The sequence below is a fragment of the Bombus pascuorum genome, chromosome 1 (genome assembly GCF_905332965.1).
Source record: "Bombus pascuorum chromosome 1, iyBomPasc1.1, whole genome shotgun sequence".
Lineage (NCBI taxonomy): Eukaryota > Metazoa > Arthropoda > Insecta > Hymenoptera > Apidae > Bombus > Bombus pascuorum.
The window spans coordinates 9,246,104-9,272,464 of NC_083488.1; the positions used below are offsets into that span (position 1 = coordinate 9,246,104).

The window sequence follows — 26,361 nt, forward strand, 5'->3', positions numbered from 1 at the left end:
ACAGAAAGGTCGTTGTCGCGATATCTCATAAGATGCAAGTGGAACGATAAGCCACGCGATTCTTGTAAGCAAATTACAACACGATTTTGCAAGAAGTTTTTCATGGAGATCAAAGTTCTCGGAGAACTGTAGCGCCAATATCGGCCTCGATTTTGAATTTACGGCGTCACGTTCGGTGTCTCTTGGTCCTTTCGTTTGTGCGTTCTTCAAGTCCAGGCTTGTTCCGCCCGATTATCATAGAAATCGTTCCAGTAAATCAAGCAACGGCCTCGGAACCAGTTGCGCGCTCGCTGTTTTTCGAAGCTTCCACGCTGGTACGCGCGACCGCTCATCGCGCAGTCGTCGCGCGTGTAATAACGCTCGACTTGGTCAGAAATAGTTTCGTTTCATCGAACAGGTTGCAGGAGATGACGGAATCTGGAATAGACTCGCTAAATTTGATCAGTCTTGTGGAAACTGTTTTTTTTTTTTTTTTCTGTTGACTGATTGAATCATTCATTTCCTGGATAAATCGATTTTATAATATTCGAGAGATACTTATAGTAAAGTAATATAGTTAAAATTTTGGTTAAACGGCCGTTTTCAAATTTCTCTTTCCTTTTGTTACACGAAGAACATGCCAATCTATGAAGCCTATAAGACTTCTTTTTTTCGGTTCATTTGACGATAACTATATTGGCCAGAAAGTTTGTTCCGATTTACATTTCGATTTGATATACATTTATTGAATTGTATAGGTTCAATTTTGTTGCACAACCTTTCTCCATCTTTCACGCTACTCTAACGTCCAATTACACGTTTCAAATTCTTTAAGTTTCAATTTTAATAGGAGGAAAAATATGCACGTTAACGTGTATCATTTAGACACTCGAAATTGATTTCCTCCAGTTGAACAGTGAACCGAAGAAAAAGCTTGAAGTGGCCGGTCTTTAGCATGGCTCACTCGAATCCGTTTAGAGTTTATTATGCGCTTGACAGAAATTAATGACGTTCATGACCGGCAAGAAAAGGTACGCCGCTTGAATTCGGGCTTATTGAAACGACACTCTCCGCTTCCCAACAAATTGGAAGCGTCTAAATGTGCAAGTTCCCAGAAAACGTGTACTTGGGCCTGTCTATATTTCTTTTTTCCTTTTCAATTTCCTGTAATAAAAGATTCGCTTCAAAGATAACCTACCCCTTAATTGTTCCGCGCGTTAGTCACGCTTCACATGAATTTTTACTTTGAAACAGATTACAATCGCGGTATGGTGCCTCGAATTTATCCACCGAGAATCCACGCGATGGAACACTCGATCAAACGAACGAAAATTTCGATGGCGACACTACCAAATGTCCTCTGGCGTTTTGTCATTTTTCAAGATATACAATGGCTCACGAGAATATTTTAACATTTATGCATACCTTTCGTGAATATGATTATATCTGTTACGCCAAACTTTATTAGCGCCATAATGTGTTTAACGAGACACAACTGTCATGACTATATTGGTAAAATAACAGAGATGCTAATGAATCCAAGATAAACGAAATATCTTTTATATACTTGGACAAAATATCATGTACCTTCTATACATGTACAAGTTCAGATTCGTTACCACTATACACAATGCCAGTGGAATCTCGTTTCTGTGACATTTCAAAGCAACGAATTTTCAAAATGTTTTGTATAGAACACGTAACATATATAAGAAAGGTTTCTACAAACGTTTTTGTTTTATATTATTTTGTCGAATTATATACGATCCATTTTCTTCTGTTAAGATAAACACCGCGACATTTCAAAGACTTGGTTTCACATTTGTATGAAGGTGCATTGTTGTAAAAAACACATTTGCGAAAGGAAGACACTTTTTGGACAATCTAATACTATCGTTAGCTATTTCATGTACACTAACTATGCCGATTGTTATGAAATAATCATTAAATGTCGTCGATTTAATAAAAAAAAAAAAAAACAAAGGTGGGAGAAGGTAAACGATGGAAGTTTGGTTTTCTCGAATATTTCGAAATGATGTGGTAGATAAGACGTTTCAAGGAGAGACAATAGAGCACGTACAGTGTTCTCGTGGAAGCTCCGTACATCGAAAGGTTGCAGTGATTTTCTCGGTGCAGAGCTGAGCAGCGACAATTCTCAGCTTGGTTTATCAGATAGCCGTATATTTTAATAATCAGCGACGTCGACCACGATTATTCACGCTTACCGGCGTTTACATAATCGAGCGACTAAGTGTTCGCCGAGATTGCCCGCTTGACGCTTCACGATGATTTATCGTCAGTTAATGACTTTCGATTTCGTATTAATTATAGCAATGCTTCTCTCTCTCTTTCTCCTCCTCCTCTTCCTCCTCGTTCCCTCTTTCCTGGTAATAGAAGTACCGTGAATCGTCGCAGGCTCGCGTTGCAACGTGTTATTACGCTTAACATTTTCGTTGTGTAATCAGCCGGTGGACACTCGATAAAACAGCCAAAGTCTTTGCCGATTAAAACAAGAAATACCGCGCCGTTTAATCGATCTGCTAATGTGTCTTTACGTAATTACGCTCACATGTAATTGCGATCACGTTAATGGGTGCTCGCTTGTTACGAAATGGTGAAAAAGTCACGAGGAACAATGCGATGATTTATTATCTTCCAAATGTAAATTTCGTACTTTTGTCTTTTTTTCTGATTCCATTGGAATAATGAATAAAATTTGTAGAATGATACTGTAAGTCATTGTTATACTGTCCAACTATGGGGAAAGGCAGGTTCTATTAAAGAACCAATTTGTGGTAAATCAGCTTAGTGATAAATAAACTTTTATAGCTTCAGCCATTAACATTATAAACGATAGTAGGTACTTCATAATACGCTTGCTATTTTACTTATTTGTGTTTAATATGGTTTGTTTAAAATTACTATACTATTGACTTTTTTAAAGTGGAAGAATTTATATTTTACTGTATGCTTCGTCATAAGTCAAGGCACAAAATGTTCGTAATTATTCAAAGATACAAAGAAACTCGTCTTACATTTCTTTGCAGTTATTGCTTTCACGGTTATACCGTATAATGTCCTTATTAATCAAAATTTTATGTAGATACTACCATTTGCAAATTAAGGAAAACCGAAGCTTTATTATTTTCTTCGTGTTATCTGTTTTTCTTCATTCCATTTAAAATATTTCATCATCATTTTGTAACGGGTCTGTATAATGCAACTTCACCTAAAGTAGAAAGCTCGAGGAATTTCATTCATATTTCAAGACATTTTGAAAAATAAGAGAATACTAGATAGGAAATTCCGTTTTAGCTGAGGAAGGCAATATATAGTTCCCTTATAACAAAGAATTAAAATTTCTATGCTTCATATTCTGTTTTCTGCGCACATAAAATACACTGTGTGAAAATTTGGGAAAATTTATATGTTATATTCTTTTATCCTGTAGCGGAATATCAATTGGAAAGTGTTCCATGTACTTTCACGTGTATCCATGAAAGTAGCATTCGCCAGTTTGTTTGGACAAATCAATTTCCACTTCGCGCCGTTTGGTTGGAGAACTTCGCAGTTCTCAGTGCCGCAAGAAGTTGAAGTCACCGAGTAACTTCGTTGCTTCCTAATTGCGTGAGCCAATTATTATTCGAGAACTTCTCTAGGAAACACGATTTCGAAATCCTGAAACATTATTTACTCTGCCTGGGAAAACTCTTGGAAAATTTACCAAAAATCTTCTATTATATTTTTAACCAGATTCCATTCTTTAATTTCGATATTGACCAATTGAAATCGTTCCGAATTTCAATTTCCAAATCGTTTCAATATGATTTTCACTTTGCTAACAAATAATAATCGTAGCTTTCTGGAAAAAAGCGCTCATAAGGCGAAATAGTGAATTGAATAAATTGATTTGCCAGTTTTAGTATTACATAAAGAATTATGATGAAACATGGTGTTTTCTTTTTGCTACAGCAAGAAGGTGGCCCAAGTGGACCAACGGGGATCCAGCAGTGCGCCGGTTGCGGCGGTCAAATAGTCGAAAGATGGCTATTGCTGGCGATGGATCGGTATTGGCACAACGGTTGCCTCAAGTGCTCGTACTGTGGTGCGGCACTGGCGGAAATCGGCCACTCGTGCTACACCAGGAGCGGCATGATCCTCTGCAAAAGCGACTACAGAAGGTAAGGGTCGTACTCACTTCTCTTGAAAGTAGCCCAGCTTTCCATTCAACTACCTAATGGTACGAGTATCGTTGCGAATTTGTGAAACGAACTACGAAATTCGTACAATTGCGAAATTCGTTTCCCAACAACACCAATATTTTTATGTTTTCGTGTATGAAGGAGACAAGCTGAAAAATATCAATCATATATAATAGCAGTTTTCGCATGTAGAAATTACACTAATGAGGTGGTTATAACGTGTATGCGTATTTAATAAAATAACGAGTGGATGAATTTGCAGTAGTCAGATGTATTAAAATAAGTACAAGTACAGAGATAGCGTATGCCGGTTTTAATCGTTGCTCGTTTAATGCTACTATACCAATCGAAGAATGGATAATAATACTGTTCATACATTTATCTCAACGGACGTTACCATAAAAAGTTAAACTTTTTGTGTAACTCTGGCTGAAGATTATAAGAAACAGCAATAACAATTTTCTATTCTTTATGTAATATAATTTTTTAAGTAATATTCGAAGTTCTTTTGCTTTTAGACCTTGTAACTGAAAACAACGTTAGTATTCTTAGGCACAATAATACGAGTCTCTCCCAGATTTGAATTTTCCGCTTCAACTTGAACTTTTTCTACGTTCATGTGCCGCTACACTAGGAAAGATATGCTATAATTATTCGATACTTTTTTAATCGTTTTCGTCGTTAAAATTCTTCGGTTTTTATGTCACTAACAACAGCAGCAGCAGTAGACTGCTAATGTTTATGTAAATTTGTATTTCTATGAGAAGTTATTAGTAGAGAATTAAGTAGTAATTAACTGTTAGAAAACTGAAAGCGACATGGAGATGATAACGAGCAATTTTGAATATCCTATATACTTTTTGCGTATTATGCGAATCCAAAGTACTTGAATTTCCCATAAATGCATAAACCTAATCTTCGTTAAAATTCTTCCAACTTGTTCGATACAAACTTAAATCGAGCGTTATCGTCAAGTGTTATAAATCTTTTCCCGTTTACTCTAATTTCTGCAGAAGACATTTATTCAAGTACAAATTACGTTTTAGCGGTGCTATTATCAATTGTTGGAAACGCTGGCGTTACTTAGGGGGATGACCCGATTGCTCGCCTGAAACGTCCCAACTCGCAGCCGTTGATTGATCGCGAAACAGGATTACACGGCACGAACGTCGCGTTTAGAGCTTCATTAAATCGCAGACACGCAATTGCTCGACCGATTAATTCCGTGGCCGCGTATTCGTATCAGCCTGTTCGATTATTAAACGTGTCTACACTAGCGGATAAGTAATACGATGAAGATGATAAAACTTTTACGCGACGGAAGAAAAAGAGGCGTGGATTACACGAGCGAAGTTGCATAGGCTCGCAACTGACATAGGAATTAACGATAATTGATACGCAACGTTTTCATGCTGATAAACGCTTACTACGGCTGAATTAATCGCACCACTTCCGGTGCATCGATGATCACCAACCGAACAGACTCGTTGGCGCCAAGTATCGAACAATCAACATTCCGCTGGCGCAAAATAGCTGCAATCTACGAAGCTGTCACTTCGCTGTGACACTTAGCCGTTGATTATACGCCGCTTCCTTCGTCCCTCTTTTCGAATACTGTCTTTGTAGCAACGTGATGTTTTGCCCCGGTTCGCGACTCTCTTTGATCATACCTTTCATCATCGATTTCTCGAATAGATGGTTTATCATCGAGAGAGCAGAAGTTCTTCATTTTTAGTTCGTTAAGTTTAAATGAAGGAAAGTGGGGAACTTTGATTTGTGATACGGAGGCTATGGAAGGTTGAGCAAAAATTATGTGACAAAGTTATTATAGCGATCTTAATGATGTATCGATATAACGTTGAAAACTTTACAATTTTCAAAGTTGTTTGTTTCGCTATGATATGATACCGGTCATTAAATTACAGATATTTAGACTTGTATTATTGTCGAAGGTTCAGGATTCCAAACAATCTCGTCGATATATCGAATCGATTCTCTCATTCTCGATAGATTGAAAAATCACCGAGATGGTCTACGTCGCGTTGTAAAACGGTTAATCGACGGAGACCGTTCCAAATTTAGAAGATTCGAGGTCAAAGCGCAATTTAATGAGAAACAGACGCAGAAGTTAGTTGGCATCACCTTAAAATAGATCGGCACAATCTGGCCGGGGCAGCCGGTGTGTACAGAATCCAATGAGTCTGTCCATATTCTCTTTTTTCCTTTGTCGACCTATTAATTCGCCGCGAAACGATGCTTCTTTTCATCTCTGATTAAACCTGGAAAATATATGATACAGTCTTCGAACGAGCGAGCGTGATGAAATAGATACTGAAACGTAATTTGTTCTCGTTATTGATCACAGCATATATATAATCTGATAAATTTATGGTTGATTCTCATTAAGTAGATTGGATGGATAAATTAATATTTCGAAAGTTGTATTACCTGCCTTTTTTTCTTGAGAGTTACGTAATTGTTGGAGAATTGACAAATTAGATAAACATGAAAGAGAGTGACACGTAGTCGAAACGAATTGGCCAGCGTTCCGGGGATGGAACGAATTAATTAAACGGTCGACAATGAAGGAAAATATTCAGCCCCGTGGCAGTTCGAAGTAAAACGGGTCGGCTGGTCGTTATGAAATTTTATACTTCGTTTAATTAATTCCTTTATTACGATCTTCGACGGGGACTGGTTTCGTGCAGCGAAGGCTTTAAGGAACATTTGAAATTTTCGCTTTGAAAAGACTATAAAAATATCACAAGAATATTAATACATGTAATTATACACAAGATGTAGCCCAAAATTAAAAATTTAATGATTAATACTTTCGTTGGTACGGACGTTTCATTCCTCTAATTAATTTATTTCATCATTCGTAAATAATATTACAGACGCATAACTGTTATTTTATTTTTTTGCATTCTTAGCGAAATGACTTAAAAAAGCAAGATAAAAGTGGATTGAAAAAAATGTTACTAAATGGAGTCATTTCTAATGAAACATGTATAATTCCACACATGAATAGCCGCATTTTTAGTGATGAACGCGAAAAGAGAACAGTGAAAATTGAAAATTTTGTTTTTTTCTTAAGTCGCATTAATTATAAAATTCCTTTGAACATTTACATTCACGACTGTGATAAACGTAGTTCCTTCTCATTCATCCTTCATACAATCCTGTGTATAAATATATGAAAAATCTATTAATCGATTAAAAGAGAAAACGTTGAAAGTTTTACCTTAGATACCTCGTGAAAATAGAAAATTTCGTTTTCTATTGAATTATTGTGATTATAAAATTCCACTGGACATTTGTATTCGTGGTCGTGTTAGTCGTGGTCCTTCCTTGTCGAACCGATCGCGAGAGACTCGTCCGCAGCAGCACACGTCCGCCCTAATCTGTTAGCACAGTCCAACGATTTAGTCTAGCGTAGTATCAATATTTGATTACGAGGCGTCTCCGTCCCGCATGCCGGAATTGGAGACGGATTCGTCCATCCAGATGTCCAGTGGCGCGCGCGGTTCCTTCGTATTTCCGGAAGTCGGACGTCGTTCTAGAAATCGATCTCGCTGGAAACACAATGCGAGTAAAACTTGGCGTTAATTACGATCGCGTGTTTTCCTCGCTGATCTGTTTCGCAGGAAACTCATTTAGGACGTATATTGCAACTTGAAAGCTGCATATTTTGTTAGTGAAATTAAAAAAAAGAAAAGGGAATAGAAACAAAATAAGAAAATATATTTTCAATGCGGATGGAGTTACACGAAGTAAGTTTAACTCAACAAAGATCAAAGTTCCCGAAGAAGAGTTCAAGGCGACGGAAAAATTGAATCGAAAGAGGCAAATTTTGGAAAAGATGGTACGTCAGTGTCCTTGGATCGATCGTTCGAACTTGGAAGATGGAAGTGAAACTCCGAGAGAATAAGAGATATTTAAAATACATAAAACAAGATTCAACGTCATATTTCATCGCGGGAGTTCGACAGAACGAAAAGTGGTTCAATTTGCCGGCAACGATTGCCTCAATTTAATATCCTGTTCAGTTTGCTCGTTAGGTTACCCCGGGAACTCGGAGCCGGCAGTATCGTTAAAGACAATCCTTTGACGGAACGACTCTCGCAAGACACAACCACGTCACGGTCCTTCTTCGTGTATATCCGTATGTGTATACTTGCGAGTCAGCCACGACAATTTGGGAGGCGACCACCCCCTGTTCCCTCATCTGCCTGCAAAGGCGTAACTCGTCGAGAAAATTTCCCCGTGAAATTTCGAAGGAAAAACAAGCCGCTATCCGAATTGAGAGAAGTAGCACTCCGGAGCGGAGTGACGCGACAGAAGCATCGACATCAGGCTTGCGGTAGGGGTTGCTAGAAGGGGGAGCCAGCCGAGAAAGAAGCGCGACGGACGATGGGAGAGAGACGGTCGAATTGCACATCCGTGGATAGAAGGCGGCAGAGACAGCTGGTGTAAGAGGGAGAAAGAGAGGGATACCTCGAACAGAGGGAGAACCAGCGATCGACCGAGTGAATGGGGAGTAAACGCGAAAGAGAAGGTTGATCCAGAGAGAAAGTGAGACAGGATAAGCGTGGGGAAGAAAAGAGAGACAGAGCGGAGAGATAGGCGAGGGTAGGAGGTAGTGGTTCGTTTCTTTTGGATTCAAGGAATGTTTCAATCAGTTTGATTGAAGGGCTGAGCCACGGCAAGAGGGTAAACTCGATTTACAGCCGTGCACGAGGGGTATGGGGAGAAAGGGGAGAAGAGGGAGCGAAAGAGAGAGAGGAAGATGGGGGAGTTTGGGTATAGGTATGGGAACGGTTCGAGTCGGGACACACGGGGTACGAAGGGTGGGTGGCTGAGTGGGTGGTAGTTTCGGGAGGAAAGAGGGAGGGTGGTAGGGTGGCGGGTGCCACAATCACCGAGATGCGTCCAATCACCCCCAGCCTCCAACGCCATCGGGTTTCGGGTGCACGGACGAGGACTGAAGGGATTGAAGGTGTACGGAGGGTGAAGGGGCATGGGTTGCGGAGTGAAGAGAGCGGCCAATCATCGCTCGGCTTTCCGCTGGAGCGACGTCGTCGTGGTGCTGGTTTGGCCTAGATGTGCAATCAGACCGCTTCAGAGCACCTCGCTCTCTCTCTCTTTCTCCACTTCTCTTCATCCCCCTCCACCCCACTCTCTCTCTCTATGTGTCCCGCTCTCTGTTCACCGTTTTCTCTGATTCTCCTCGCTCCGTCTTTCTGGCCGAATACCAAATTCCAGCAATTTGGGTAGGTGGGTACTTTGTTGAATCAACATGATTGGGCTTGACGGAGCCCGGCGACAGGGTGCTTCGTCTGCCGTCGTGCCGCGATTCCGGCCGGCTGCTTGCCGGGAGAGTACATCGCCGATGCGATCCCGCCATTTCGCTTCCTAACCCTTTCGCGGTCCCAGGGACCGGTTTGTAGCTTGTAATTCCATTAAGAGTAGACGCGGTCGAGTGGCGTGCGGCTCTTCGCCCCGTTGTCACTTCGAGGGGCTGGAATAAAAAGAAAAAAGAAAGAAAAGCCGAACGGGTTCGGCCAGATCGGACTACACTTGGGACGTTCTCCTCGCGGCGGTTTCCGCGTCGACATGCGATCAATGACGCGTTAGAAATCGATCTAATGCACACGATACTCGAGGCATCCTACTCTTCGATGAAAGATTTCATCGTATCACCGTTGGTTATACATCGACGTACGAGTTCACCGGCAAAGGATCGTTGATCGCGCGATCAACGCAGCATCCCGGGTGCAAAGAGCAGTGTGCTACGCGCGAACGATCGTTCCTCGGACGGTGGAACGTATTTACAAAGTGGTGAGAGCGTAATAGAGGCTGGCACGCGAACGACGTGGCGGGACGAGTTTTCCGCATGACAGGAATCGCGATCGACGTGGTAATGGCGCCTTATCGCGCTGGTCGTGCGACAACACACGATCTGATGACGCGACGCGCGCGGAGAAGGGTCACGGATAAGAGAGGGCGAAGGGTTGGAGAAAAAAGTCCGCTGAAGTAGAGGAGAAAAAGTTTAAGAAGAGGAAAGGGAAGAAAAACAAGCGACAAGAAACACGCTGGGAGAGGAGAAACACGCTGGTCGTGTCGCATGTATAGTGTATAGGAAGTGCGGGTTTGGTATGCAGGCAAAGTAAGAAGAAGAGTATTTCAGCGTTCAGACCGATGCGGGCTCGAGTGGTAGAGAACACGCGGACACGTACAAGCGGCTTGGTTAGTCGTTGGCTGCTGCCAACTATCGGAGTGTTGGTTTCGTGGTAGTGGTAGTAGTGGTGGTAGGTCGCTGAAGAAGTTTGAGGGTGGTGGTAGCAACGATAAGGGGTTCATTAGAGACAGTTTATTACTGCCTTTGAAGTCTCTCGCGTGTTGCCGTTAAGTCGCTCGATATCTCGTAATATCTCGCTCTAATCTCGCGAGGAGAAGTTAATTGCTACCTCCACCTCTGCCACCTTCTCACCTCCGACCTACCCATATTCGCTTCCCCGCCGGCGCGATCCTTGCGGAACCTCCCCTAACCTTCTTACTCTGTCTCTTCTACATCCAAGTCTCCCTACCATTCCTCTTTCTATTCGTTCTTTGCTCCGCGTACGACGCTCATACGTGTTGCCTTTACAATTAAACGTTTAATTCGGGCCACCATCGAGGCGATATTTTCATCCTTATTCCCCTACCGGTTCCACGTCTTCCGCTCTTACCCCCGCGAGCCCCTTTTCGCACCTTTTGCCTCGAAAGTTTCCTGTCCATGGTCAGCGACGTGTCCAGACCGCCGCAGTTCGTAATGCTCCTCGTGACCGGTGACTTCTAATTATTCCAATTCTCGGCCCACTGCTTCACGCTCGGCTTGCGTGGGATGTTCCTCGACCCTGGTTCGCCGAGAAACCGTTGCACAATGGGATCTGCTTAATACCGAGATAGTGGGATAATTACTAGTTGCAGGTTGGTAGGTTTGACAGGTGGATGGAGGATTTTGGTTTTTAATTGTCAGACATTGAACCCCGGTCATTTTGACCGGACGCTGGTGGAGTTCGTTTTCTTCGTCTACTTTTTTTATATTTGCTCTCTGATAACTTTGACTATAATTCCAAGCGAAGTTTTGGAAGCCTTTTAACGAAACTTTTACAGAATATTCTTCGTACTATGCATCTATATTTAAATAAGCAAGCAACAACCGATCTTTTGAATTATTAAAGATATTTCCGTTTTTAACTGTACTTGGATCTAGTTCTTATTCTTGGCATAGAATACACTAACATTACAATGAAATTTCGTAGAATTTTATTTTATCAAAAAATAGTATCGGTTTAAAATGTAGAATACACGAAGATTTTTATGGATAACTATATGTATATTTTGAACCATTTTGACTAATCTTCGACATTATTAGAGTAGTCCGATTTCTAAAGATTAATAAGAGAAATTGTAACTTGTTATCGCATGATTACTATATACTGATTCGACTAGAAGCAGATCTTTAACGTAGAATATAATACGATCTCCGACCGTGCCTCGTAAACGTATCTCGTAAGTGTTCATATCTTGTACAATTTGCTTTTTTTTCTCTTTTTGGTTACGAGATTTTCGAGATGGGGGGCAAAAAGCGATCGTAAATTTCCTGTCCGATGCTTGGTAGGAAGTAACACGAGCGCTCGGCTCGAACGTGTCGTAATTAATTGTACGTTCTTTCGACTGCTAATCCCTGGAAACGGCTGTCTTAATGAAGGTAATATTTCACCGCTTAGCAAATAACAACGTCCGTTCTCCAGCGAGCGTATTGCTATAATGACAGTCGATGCTCTAACACGACATTACCCTACATAATAATCACAGTAATATCTCCGTATCTAATCTAAAAAACAAGTTTCTATATAAAACAATCTCTTTAACACCTTAATGGACACGCGATTTTTAATCCATATACTTCGTCCTTGGAACCGCACTAGATTCAAATGTAGCACATCGCTACGTTTAATTTTTACGAAATATATTGTATATTATATCGAGTACTTTTTCTTCCATAATGTTATCTAAATTATTTGCATCGTTGAAAATGTTTCATGTTAGCAAATGTGTTATTTTAATCGTAAGAAATCTAATAACTTGACGATCAACGTGTTAAACGTTGTATAAATTTTCGATAACTCCAACAAAGAAATATTCGATCTCATTTAAAAAAAATCGCAACTTGTAATGTCAGCAGCGCCTTTCAAATGGCTCAGCGTGTATCGAATATCTTCGATATTTATTATCGTCCTAGTGGAAGCGCCTCAATTTTTCATTTGACAGCTTTTATAGTAAACCGTAGGTGGCAGAGTAACGCAAACACGACAAAACGGGGCCCGTGATTATAGCCTGTAACGGCAAGATAATGTTCGATCGGGACTTTATGGACGCAAAAGGTCCACCCCTGATTTTATTACCGATGAAACGGCGCATTTCGATATTAACTACTAACGCGGTCCCTCGATCGGGGATGGAATTTCTGTCGGCAATTTAGTCGAAATTCCGGACATCTGGCTAATAATGGTCGATAACAAACACGACATTATTGGGCCACCTTTGACGGCGTTAAGCTTTGTGTTCCCGTATTTCGACCGCGAACCGCGACGGCATATTAAGCGGCTCGACGCCGACCCTCTCCCTGCGAATACGAAATTCAGCTCAACTTCGTTTTGGGCCATACCGAATTTCTCATTTTTTCTTTTTTTTTTTTTTTTTTAATAATGTATGATAGTCTTATGTGTAGAATATAAAAATGCTAGTTTCTATGTATAACGTCTGTACGTAGTTTCTATGTATAAAGTTCATTGAACAGTTTGCTTGGACGCCTCATAGACTTTAATTAGGTAAAGCTATTATGATACCGCTCTCTGTCAGCGTCTAATATTTTGCAGAACGCCAATTAGCTGATATCCATTAGACAGCAACTTATTCCTTAATAATATTAATCGAGTCATTTAGAAGCTATATTAATCAGTCTCATAAATGGAAAAGTCCAAACAAGCGATGTTGTGATGATAAATATTGTTTTTTAAATTTACGATATAACAACGAAAATATCGATTTTCAAAGTGTCACAAAATCTGCCACTAAAAGACTTAGGCACGTAGGCATATCTTTCGACCAGGTAGGCTGTTGCTCTTTTTAATTGTTATATTAAAGTACGTTCTTTTAACTATTAAATAACACCAAGATCAGAAAGTGAAAGAAACTGTACTTATATGCTTCGTCTGTAATCGTCAATATGTCACAAATGCGTCACAAATTCGAGATATCTGGAAACGAAGTTGAGCCAGAAAATCTGCAAACGCGTCTGCAACAGTTCTCCATTACTTTCGCCTGGATATAAATTCTTTCTCAATGATTTCTTCATGGGCTAATTGAAACGTTCCACGATAGACGGGGCTAATTGACGCGCACGTATCCCGCGGCACTCGCCAATTGCATAAGCAGTTTCCGTGGCTAACGTGTAGGTTGAGCAATAGGCGCGCGATGCGATCGGTAACATTTCAGAAAACACGAGGAGGCGAGAGATCGTCGTGCGATGTACCGTATGAGAATCGACGTTGAGGAAATCGCGAAGTGAACCGGTGAAGGAAAGATAACGAGGCGAGCGTCGCGCGGCTAATTGCCTCTCCTCGTTCTCGTTGCTTCGTTTGCCTGTCGAGCATCCAACGATTCGTCCTATCGAGGTCGTGAAACAGCCTCTCGACTTTCGTAAAGGAGTGTGATTTGAATGATGTGCTCTTTTCTAGAGCACTGAATTGAGAATGATCTGTTTCGATAATGTGACTATTACAAGCTTAGCCATTATTGGCTAGTACGAAATGCAGTTATAAGATGGTTTCGATAATTATAGCGAATTATTGATTCCATGATGATAATTAATGATTGATACGAGGTGGATAAGACGTGATAGGCGCGTGATGTTTAAACAGTATATTTACTAGTAATTCTCGCTTTCAACACTTTACGTAGAACTCGCGATTACAACTGACGATTCGCACTTCTTCGCTACAACTTGACTGATAGACGATGGGTTAAGATAGCGATTGAGCAGAGTGCGCGATATAAGTTAAGATAATGACTGCTCAAGGAACTGTACTTTCTGTGACGATGCTGCTGCTGAGGAAAACTATGATGGGTGTATCTAAGGGTACGAGATAATCGGATTCGTTAAGGAAAGTTTTCGTTAGGAAAGTGAGGGCAATGGACGTCGCTGTTAATTGGTTAATCTACCAGGTTGGTGGGTGAGGAAGGATGCTAACCGCCCTTAAGAGAAAGTTGCTAGCGGGTAGCATCATACGTGAGAAAAACCAGATTTCCTGTATTTTTCCGGAGTAGACAATAAATTAAGGAATGCTAAAACTAAAAAATATTTGTTCAGTTTGAAGGACCTTAACTAGAAAAGAAGATTTAGTGCGGGTCCTTAAGCTATTGTAGTTAAAGGTATACCACGAAGATGTTCAGACATCTGGCAATCAGCTTGTCCGAGGGATAGAGTCTGCTTTGTGTAGCAAACCACGGGACAGAAACCGTTGGAAGGTTTGTTGTCGAGTGCCGCTACACATATTTATCAATCACACATGGAGATTGGTATTTATCGAGCACGCCTTAGATTTTAAAATGATACATAATTGCGAAGCACTGTCTCATTGGCGAATCAGATTCTCTCTCACTTCCAACCAATATACTTCATAATGACAAAACAAAAGTTTACAAGAAAATTCTAATATGCTGTATATTACTCTACGAAACAAATCCAAGTTTAAGTTCTTCGATGGCCTACTGTGTGTTCATTGTCCAGAAATGGCAGGTACCTGACCCAAACGAAGAAGGAAAGTACATTTTCATGCAAAAGGAAAAGTTGCGCGCCATCACTGGCTGCAGGTTTTTCGTGTTTCCTTCGCCAGCAATTAACCGACCATGCATACGTAGGTACGCGGGAATATGAGTATCGACGTTATCGAGTAGCCACGTCAAAGGAAAGGCCGAGCAGCAGTAGCGCCGGGACAAATACGTTTCGAGGTATGGGGATCGCGGCGGCATTTATTATTCAGCTGCTGAAAAGGGTTCGCCCTGGCGCGTGTGTGCAGTTCGATCGTGGGTAAACGTCCCCGGGACCGTAATGTGGGCTTTACTTTAACGATTAGATTTTTCGCGAACATGCAAGAGCATCGGCCTGTGCACACTCGTCGCCATCGCCGTCGTCGTCGTCGTTGTCGTCGTCGTCGTCGTCGTCGTCGTCGTCGTCGTCGACAGGACGGCTCACTCGGAATTGATTCGGGGAATAATCAATGCGGGACTAACGTCGTTCACGTGTACGCGCTCGAATAAAGCGCCGCGACGAGACTTGTGTTTGCTTCCTTCCGCGTCGGGAGCTGCTCCCTATTCGCGAATCTTTTTCATTGATCGAATCTTGCTGAAGGGTGGAAGGGGGATAGTGGAGCAAGTGTTGGTGGATCAGAATTTTTTTATTTTGAATTAATTATTAGTTAGAATTGATTAAAGTGATTTAAATTTGATTCATGTGTAATACGTTGTTGTTCGAACGTACCTGTAATTGGTGGATCTTAATTTCCTCTGTCTTTGATCAACTGTTAGAAAGAATAGGGTTGATTCGTATGGCTTACGTCGAGTTCCGGTATAAGCTAAACACTGTGTTGAAATAAATGTGCTTGTTTAAGATAAATAAATAGCTTACTCGTGATAAAAGATACAAATGGCACATCGTTACATTTTAGTAGGAGTGAACGCATCATGCCTCAATTAGTATCGTTATAATAACAAATATCCTTCGCAATAATGTGAATATATAAATACAGATATCTAATCTCAATTTGTATTTGATATTTAACACGATAAATGCTATTAATACAGAATATAAACTACAATGATGTACTCTAAAATGAATCATCCAACTTAATCTCGATTACTATTACTTCGATAGATTATTATTGGGAGCGATGCAAATTGAGAATTTTTATTTTCCAATTAATTTCCAATAAATTAATATTCATGCGCATCTTTTCTCGTAAAAATAAAAAATAGCTGTTATTTTATACATAATATCTTACAATGAATGCTCGCTAATTACTTCGTACAGATTTGTGTATAAATTATTTATCGAACGACTAGAACAGGTACCTTTTAAATTAGTTTCCTGTAACTTTTATTTTTCCAATCAATAACCAATGCACCTATATCGGGTATGTGAAAGACTTTAGAATTTGAAATACAAACTTTCTAACAAATTTCCATCGGTGTAAGCAATTTTCATCGATATCGATGTCTAGAGATATCTGATTTCTCTGCAAAGGGGTAGGTTTCCTTTGCTCGAAACGTTCGTTGCCATTGTTTCATGTGGGCGGGACAGGTGCGTGAATTGTCATAGAGCAACAGCTATTGAATATTTAATGAACATCGATGGCATCGTTTTGTCAACACGCGATCCTGAACGTGGCGAGTATCGATCGCGCAGGCAAACATTTCATTCGGCCGCGGATACCAGTTGTCGGTCCTGTGGTGCACGATCAACCGGAAGAATAGGTCCTCTCCTTTTAACCTTTCTTCTCACAGATCGAGCGAACGAGCTCGCCTGAATAAATTTGAATATTAAGCTTAATCTCAAGTTAAATCTCTGAACAATAGAAATCTCAAGCTGAGTATCCCTTGATGAAGGCCAAAAGAATATCTGAAGATTATCCGAAAAGTGAGCGTCTTTCGAAACTTTGAAACTCAAAGTTGAAGTTCGTTAAGGTTATTCTGTGATAGCAAAATCAATTGAGGCATTAGAAAAGCAAATTAATTATGCTTCTCTGAGAATATCTTAATCTGTATTAGAGAACATACGATTAGTAGATATAATACGCATATAGCACGCATTCTGCATATTTTTACTTCTCTAAATTTCCTATAATTATGTTAATACCCACAATATGTCAATGATTTAGTATCTCAGAAATCAACCGATTAACCCGTATAAAATTAATCAATTTATCTATAATATTTTGATGGATTGATAAATTTGTACCGTTTAAACAATTAAACTGCAATATCATTGAATTCTTTCATAATAAGAAATCAAAAGATTCCATTGTGAAAGGAAGAACTGAAAAAGAATTTCTCTCTGTCGTGAGAGTTACACTGTGTATAGAGAAGAGGTCACAAAACTAGCAACGTCTTATTACAGTATCCACAGCAAGCACTACTAAAATTTCAATCAACAGTACTATTTCAAGTTTCGTAGATCTCGTTTGAACAACTACCATAAACTCTCTGTAACCTCCGTAAAAACCGCCTAGAACATCCAAATTTACATCCAGGAATATAAACTCGGCTGTACATTATATGTGGGTCTTGTGATTAGAGTAAGCGTAGAGCAAAGTAAAGCAAATCCTAACAGAATGATCGCTGAACATCGTATTCCAGGCACCAAAGATGAAACGGCTAAACGTATAAAGTGTAGTCAGCCATGGCGATTACTGAAATATTAAGAACGCACAGCCACGAGTCTATTATTAACCTCAAAGGGAGCCTGTCAACGCGAACCACGCATAAATGTCCGTGTAATACGTTGCTAGTGACAAACGCGACGCTTTGTCGCAGGAAACTCGCGAAACGCGGAATCGTCCACGTTCAAAGGGAGAATCGTTGGCCATGGCTGTTCTTGTTACCTCGATAAATCGGCCGAATTATGATTTAGGCTAAATGAAAATAGAATTGAATGGAAATCTTAAATAAGAATCATATCTAACATATTTCAACAATAATGATGTTACACTGTATTCGATAAGCTGTGACGAATGTGATTCTTATGCGCAATGTTATATTGCCTTCTGACGAAATATTTGCAACCTGTGTGTACTAAGACGACCGATAGGAATTGCAGAATCATATTTTACTGTTAATTGAACTTTGACCAAAATGTGCTATAGATTCTTATTCGATATTTCCATTGGCATAAGCTACCATAACTTACCATTTCATAAACCTTAAGAAATTTTTGTTAATGCGAAATGTTTGTATCACGAATGAAATATATGTCGCTGTAGATATTGTAATATCTACATATTTTACGCGAGTGGTAAAAACGGATTGTTCCTATTTACGAAACATGCTCGTCACTGTGACTGTTCTATTTAGCACGTAATAATAATAGCATAACCGTAGAGTATAAATACAACATCAGATGTTCGCTCCATTCTCTCTCAAACCAATCCATCGAAATAATGAATGCATAAGAGATTATACCAATGAGCTACAATTATCTCTTTCAAAATGGAATTAGATTTTTACGTTGGAAGAAAAATTCCTTTTTTTTTAATTATAAGCAATGGAAAGATATTTTTCAAATGATTTTACAAAGAAGACGTAATGCGCTACAATTTGAGATCACTTTTACCAGAAACAAATAGTTAATTAATGACATATGTATGTACAACATGGAGGGTGAAATGATTAGACGAATCTCAATTAATAGTAATAACGGAGTTTTCTCATTGTGAAAAGTACGAGAGCACTGTAGGCCGGTTAAAAGCGAAAAGTTCAGTACGGGCTGGCTATCGGTGAAGGCATCTGAAACGAAACCGAATTTATGCATCGGTGCCTCAGAAGAATATCCACTCGGACAAAAATATTCCCCGAGTCACGAAATAACAGAGGTGAGTTCGAGAACCGGTTTCAGGAAAGAAAACGATACGCACCGCGTTAAAGGGGTTAATACGATCGTCTGAAAAAGTTGGAATTGGCAAAGATCACAGTGGATATCTCATATTGGTGACTCGGTTGGTTTCTTTCGATGAAAATGAAGAAAAATGAAATGTAAGTCGTTCAACATATCGAGCTCGAGATACCGAATCGAGGATCTAACCTGAATTCTGTTCTAAGTTGAGTGGCTATAGCGCGCGTAGTGATCGAATTCAATGCTCCGCTATCTCGAGTTCCAGCCAAACAGTTAGAAAATTCTAATTAAACTGATTGGCAAAGTTTTAACAAGGTATCACCGTGATGAAAGTACGAACCTTTTAGGCTGCAGATAGATACGTCAAACCGACTGAACCGACTGATAATCTGCCCATTTATATACTCTAACAACGTATTTTTTTTTAAATTGTTACCGACTCACAAACTAAAGCTTTATCTACCTAATGGTAATGATGTATATCGATACGCTCTAATAATGCAGATTTTACACGAGTTCCTTCGAATCCTTAGAGTATTTAATTTTTTTTAATTAAACTATCCCAATTAAGGTTCAGCATTTTTCCTATTTATCTCCCCTCTTCATCGACATACAAGGCCCAACGTTGTCTTATCGAAAAAGAAAAAAGAACAGGATCCTTCGAAACCAGCGAAATCAGCGAACATAGTAAATTATGTAATAGTTTTCATGAATATCTGTTACTATCTAACTTAGCAGAATTTATTATTTCACGTAGTTAATTATACCTTTACCAGTTCCATACAATACACTATGCATTTACTGGTAGATGCAGTTACCAACTTTCCAAACAATCTAATGCTATACATAAAATTATTCTTGACCAAATGTAACCTTTCGCAAAAAGATTCGATGCGTTATATTCACAGCTTACGCAGTAATAGAATCGCAACGTAAATTGCACGCGGAAGTCGTCGTTAAAATATTAATCGCGAATCGAGAGATGGGAAAAAAGAAAAAACTAAACGAGTGGGGTAGCGCACGAACAATCGGTTTTCCGATCGTTCAACGAGCATCCGTGTTTTCTAATATTCCTTCGCCTCGTAACAGGCTTTCGATGTGATTGCCTGTTGCCCACTCTCCCTTGCAACGACGTCGAATGATGGATCGACGAAGGTTAATTAGTTACCGGGCGTTGCGCCGAACATCCGCCGCAGTTTCCTGCATGCGATTAATTAGATTTTCGCGATTTTCAAGGCGCGATCGCGCGGAACGACCGCTAGAGACGTACCAAGTCTCCAAACCTCCAAGTCTAATGAAGAATAATAAATTCTTCTTAAGAAAATAGCCAAGCATCCGACGAATATAATTAAAGTTGAAACAAGGGATTAAGTTCAATTCTTTAGCTTGCTTTCATTATCTTAGTTATCTTTTACTAACAAATTTGTTAAAAGATTCTCAACCTAATAATCTATTGAAAGTCTCCAAACAATCATTATTCAAGATAATACGATTTTAAACTGATCTCTAAACTTTTTTGTTTTTAATTATTTTACGAAACTCAAAACGATGTTAGTTTTCTAGTCCGCAATGGATACATTGTTCGAGGGAAAATTTTCAACAATTACATGCACTTTAAAGGTATCACAATTGAAGATAATTTATCCCTGTGTTAACACGTTAAAAGAACATAGAAAATGCAAAAGAAGAAGAAGAACCATTATTTCGTGGAATCTATTTAGTTACCAACGTTATGTATTTAGTGAATAATTTTTTCTAAGCAGCCAAATAGTTTTCCGTTTTTTTCTGAAAATCTCATTTGTGTTATATCACTTTTGAAATACATGTGCAAATTATTCGATCAATTTATCAGAAAAATTATCCAATCATCGAGGAAACTTCAGAATACTATGGGATATAGCAAACACCGTTATTGCCCACAATTACTCAACGATCGTGTAGGAAGACATCGTTTGTGTGCGCGCAGCAGACGTTCAAGCGAACCCTTCTAGTAAACCTTCCAGGTCATACTAGGCGCTGTCCAAATATCATTACCCGGCTCGATGGCGAATCAAACGCGATATTTGAGTCGTTCACTGGCTGAATATTCCCGGAACGGGTCACCAATGGCTTTCACGTTTGCACAGATACGCGGTAACAAACGTCTAGGTCCAGGTTACACGTTGAAACCGATTTACCGACTTTCTTTAAGCCGTGTTTGTGTCACGTTTCATTCATTCTGATACCATCATGTCAAGAATCAAAACGTTTTATGGAACAAAGGACCTGCGACTTTTGTTCGGTGAAAACATGATTTTAATTCATTCTATTATCCAGTCGATACAGGAGGAATTTATTTTAACAGGTTCAAATTTCGCGCCTATATTTGTTTCTTGATGCGTCGATATACCATTGGTTCGCGCGAAACTTTTCCTCAACAGAGATTTCCAGTTAGGCTGTCGGCTTAAAGGGTAGAATAAGAAAGGGTGGGAGAAGGAAGAGAGTAAGAAGGAGAAAATAGAGGCGTGCGCGTGCCGCAAATAAGCGTCGATAAATCCGAGACGTAATACAAGCTGGTCGGCCGCGGGGCAACTTAATCCAGGGCCAAATTAAATCGTGGCCCCGACAAATCTGTGCTTTCCGAGTGATTTGTGGCTCCGTTTGATGCCGCCCCCATATCGGAAATAGCTCGAACCGTCCATGCCCCCAGTCATGGTGCAGCTCACGAATCAACGCTGTTGGAATTTCTCCCTTGTGTTTCCTTTTGCCTCTCGACTTACCTTTCGTCCTTGCCTTTTTGCAGAATATGGTGATCCTCACAAACTTGCATCTGATAATCGTAGTTGAATTTCGATAATCGCATCTTTCTTTTGTGTTTTTAGGACGATTTTAAACATTTTGTATTTTTTCTTTAACTTAAAGGTCGATTAGTTTGCCATTTCATTTCGTCTTAGATTACTATTTAGTTACGTAAATGTTTAACTGACTTAATTCCTGACATTTGATATTTTGAAAATGCTGTTCGCGATTTGATGTTTTGAAATGTTCTTCGCGACTTGTTAAATATTCTTCGTTTCCTACTCTAACCCGATAAAGTTAAGGTTCGATTAGTACGGTTTTGTCTTAAATTAAACCCAAATCCTTGTTTCGTCTTTCAGAATGCGAAATTTAAAATTGGAAAGTTTCTAATCCTAAATTTTACACACAAAGTCTAAAGTTGCAAAAGTTGGACAAGCGATTATTATTATTATATTACGTAATCGATCCATCAACGAACCGCCGTGCATAATCACTTTTGAAAGTAATCAATTAAGCTATCAAGTAATTTACGAAGCGATATCGGAAGTGAAAGAAGTGAATGTAACGTAAGGTGACGGTTGTGGAATTTTCATGGCGGTCTTCAAGGGGACCCCTAACGTTTCCGCGGTTAGGCCGCTGGATCCGCGTCGCGTACGCGGATCGATAACCCTTAATGGCGGACAAATTGTAAACGTTGACAGGAAGATGGAACGGCGGCCGTTTCGCGGCGAACTGAACTTCGCTAATTGCCACGGATAATCGAAGTTAACGGTCCCGGTGAGCGATTTTAACGGTTGCGACGCTCCGAAGGGATTCTTCGCGGTGAGATCATCGCGAGCTCGCGCTCCAGGAAACCGCCATACCTCGTTCAAGTGGTATTCCACGTGCCACGCGCGTTTCAGGAAGAAATTGTTTCGAGATAACTCTGAATATTTCTCTAGCAAATTGATGTTTTTTTTTTTTTTTCTTTGCAAATTCTGAAATGTGTTTTATTCACTGCAGAATATTTTTTGCTCGCTGGTGTTAGAAAAAAACCGAATTTGAGTATTTTTATTACAGTTTGGAATTCCACATTGTTTTGGAAAATTTTACATGTTATACTATTACTGTTATTGGTAACATATTTTCCTCGGAAAAATATAAATATTACCAGAGAAACTTTTTTCATCACGATCTGGAACATGTTGTAAAGAATTCCATAGAGCGTTTTATTATTCGTAAACTATTTGTTTGAAATGTTAATGTAAATGGAACATTGTAAGATAGAATAGCGACCATAAAATCTGATACTGCCCCTGAATATTGTTCGCAACGATCCACTACATATTTTGGTAATTAAAAGACAGTAAAAGCGGGTTTACGCGTTTGTCCTTGTATTTGAATTATGGTCGTTTTTATGTTCGCTCAACTTGTAACAGTTTATCTTTATAGCTCGGCGTAAACATCCTTTTTTTATCCATTTATTACATCCTTTTTTTGTACAAAGGATTTAATTTAACATATCGTAAACGCCAATAATTTTAACCTAACATCAACGTTTAATTACTTTGCCTGATTAAAATCGTTTCAAGCCTCGGCCGATTAATCTCATTTAGTAATTTAGAATGTTACTCTATTATCACTTTCTCAATTTATGTGTTCATAAAAATATGAATTTACCTGAGTAGGTACGCCCAGCCCAATAATTAGTAAATGAGGTGACTAAAGAATTAAATATTTCAAATTGAATTAAATATCAGCAGGTGTATCACATATGCGTAATGTGCATATGTATAAGAGAGATAGGAGGATGTTGCTAACGATCGAGAACGTCAACGTCACCGGTTCAACCACTCTCGTTTTCAACGACGTCAGCCTTCGTTCTCTTTATTTCGACGAACCGTTCGAAAAAGGAAAAAATATATTTGCGGTGTTCCTTTTCCCGGGATCCGACGGGAAGAATTAAAATTCATGGGCGTGCAGTGGTGTGGCGGTCGGTAACAACCCCCGGAGTTGGGAAAAAGAAGAGAAGGGATCGGGTTGCTAGCAGGGGCTGAGGTAAAACGGTTCGCTCTGGGCAAGCTCTCTCCGACTCCCGTTTCTTTGCAATAGTCGTACTTCTTCTCTCTCTCTCTCTCTCTCTTTCTCTCTCTCGCAGCGATCGAGTTTATGTAGGTATATGTACGAGTAACCCGCGTTTTCTATCCAACATTTGCGGCTCATACGACACGTGGAAAATAAATCGTCGAATCTCTTAAGATGTTCTTTAATTTGAAAAGAAAAGAAGAGAAGGCGAAAGAGGAAAAAAAAAAAAGAAAAACAAAGAGGAGGCGCGAAGTTAAACGGGCGCTTAAAATGTTTTACTGCTTGCCAGATTTATCGCGATTAAGCTGTCGTAAAATTTCGCCAACAGATTTAGTGTTTTAATAATCACTGCTTTATGACCATGTACCTCGTTGCTTGGCTGGAGAGATTTAATTAAGTATCCACTTTTTATTGATGAATTTCTACCTCTTTTTTCTCCCTCCTTTTCTCATTCTTTACGATTCCTGTCATATGTATGCAGGCTTCATATTTAAAAAACGGGGCGTCTTCTCGGCGCCACGGTTTAGTTTCTAGAATTTCAAACGGTTTGCAGAGTTGGTCGTGTCGGTGTGATTCAATTAAAAACGATTCGGGACTCGCCGGAAGGAAAGTCTGAATTTTTCTTTCCACCGGACGATCGTGTAGCCAAAATGTACATAGTCGGGAACACCTCAAAGCTCGCCTCCGGGGTAAACCACCCCCGTGGCGGACACTTTGGTATCGTTTGCTTGTAAAAATAGTGACGATTCGGGGGAAAACTCGAATTAGCGCTCACTCACCCTTAATCCACGCCACGATATGCCTGCCTCCTGCTGTTCCTATATGTTTCTTTTTTCCCATTTGCCTCAGTTCCGACCCTTTTTGGCTGTTTCGTTAACGCGGACCCCCGGCCCTTGTGCAAATTCATGTTGATTTTTCTTTAGATACGCCGAATGAATCGACACAGGTCGTTATCCGTCGATTCCGCGAATTTCCATTTTCTCCTCGAGTGTCCGTCAGGTTTGATGCTGTCTGACGTTTCTCGTTGTTTTGGCAAACGCCGTTTGAAGTGGTTGCGAAGGGCTTCTGTTTAAATAGCAAGAGTGAAAACGAGCTCGTTTTCTTTTTTTTTAAATAAGCTTCTTTTTGATGAGAACATGGGTTTAATTTAATTTCGATTAGAATCTTTAAGCTTAAGTACAATATCTTTTGTAGTATATGCTAATACGTATACACAAGTGGGAACAAAAATAAGTACACAGGTTGTGGAATTAGGTATCAGAGAAGTTTAGACAATCGAACTAGTACTAGAGTTACTCTACAGTTATGTTTGCTTTATTATATATCCTTATAGCAGGTAGATTTTTTAGTAAATAATTGAGCTTAATATTCCTTTACCTTCTTCTGCTATCTATCCACATTTTCAAAATTCTCTATGGTGGAATTTCAAAACTTTCTATTTAATTATTTAGAACCACAACCAGCCACGGATAGTGTGATATCGTGGATACAGAATAATCAAGTTTCAAATTACACGATGTACCAATCTTTAAAATTCCCTTCTTTAAAATTCTCCGTAGAGAGGCAGTTAAAACACCTGCGGGGGGCGGCCGCCTGTCAGCGCTGCTGTTCGAGCACGACTATAATAATAATCGTATTTTGCGGCTACGGGCCGCATAGCAAATAGCACCGCGATGTGAATTTCTCCGGCGACGGGGGTGTGGTTCGACGTTCGGTTCGAAACAGAGTGCACGCGCGCGCGCGCCCGCTAGTTCGTGTGACATTGTGCGCGCGCCACGGGGTACAGAACACATTGCTTGAAGGCTGAAACGTTGAGCAAGAGGGACGGAAGAGGCAGATGCGATGGAAAGAGACGAACACGGAGAAACGTTGCGGAGGAAGAAAAGGGAAACAGAGGAGGAAGATCGGCGGAAGGGTGAAGCGAAGGGTGGGCTGGCGAACAGGTCAGGGTTCGGTCGAACTACGTTCGGGGACGGTTCTACCGTGTACTCAACCTAATAACCGCGATCAGCCGTCGCTTATGTGTACCTAATATATCAAATTATGGCGGCGTGCCTCGAATGACAAACCGCCTGGCGCTAGACATAGAAAGAGGGTGCGTGTCTAAACTCCTGGACTCTGCTTATGATGCTAGATGAGGCGCATTGAAATATAACTTGTTTTTTCTTGAGTGTCGTTCTTTATCTTTGACTGGTAGGGAGAAATGGAAATAAAAGCCCATTTATAAGTATTAGGATATTTACTGAAAATGAGGCGAACCTCAAATATTATTAATAGGTCGCAGATGTTTAAGCAAATTTATATTTTTATTGATCTGTTAGAAATAGAATATAAATAGAAATTCGTTTCATCGCTTAAATAGTGCATTAAGTATTTTACTTTCAATCTTTGTATATTTTTCATAATATATTTGTTCTATATATTTTTGCATTTTGCAGATTATCTTAAATGGTAATTACAAAATTTGTGCGCTTACAAGAATATTTCGGTTATTCGAAAGTCTTCTCCTCTAATTGTTAATTAAGTTATTCTACTGATTGTGCTATCTGTGACACGAATACCTTAGATCATCTATTTAAATCTGTCGTAGAGTTTTGTATCAAAATTTCTTTGTACTTTCCT

The 26,361-nt window shown here is 39.8% G+C and overlaps 1 protein-coding gene across 10 annotated transcripts in view; it reads left to right on the forward strand.

Moving 5' to 3' along the window:
• The window catches only part of LOC132916697 (LIM/homeobox protein Lhx9), a 474,804-nt gene that overhangs the window by 398,458 nt on the left and 49,985 nt on the right, over window positions 1-26,361 (forward strand). For all 10 annotated transcript variants that reach the window (XM_060976939.1, XM_060976949.1, XM_060976919.1 and 7 more), the window contains one exon: window positions 3,952-4,160. In XM_060976939.1, coding sequence (XP_060832922.1) covers window positions 3,952-4,160 — 209 coding nt within the window. The remainder of the gene's footprint in view (window positions 1-3,951; window positions 4,161-26,361) is intronic.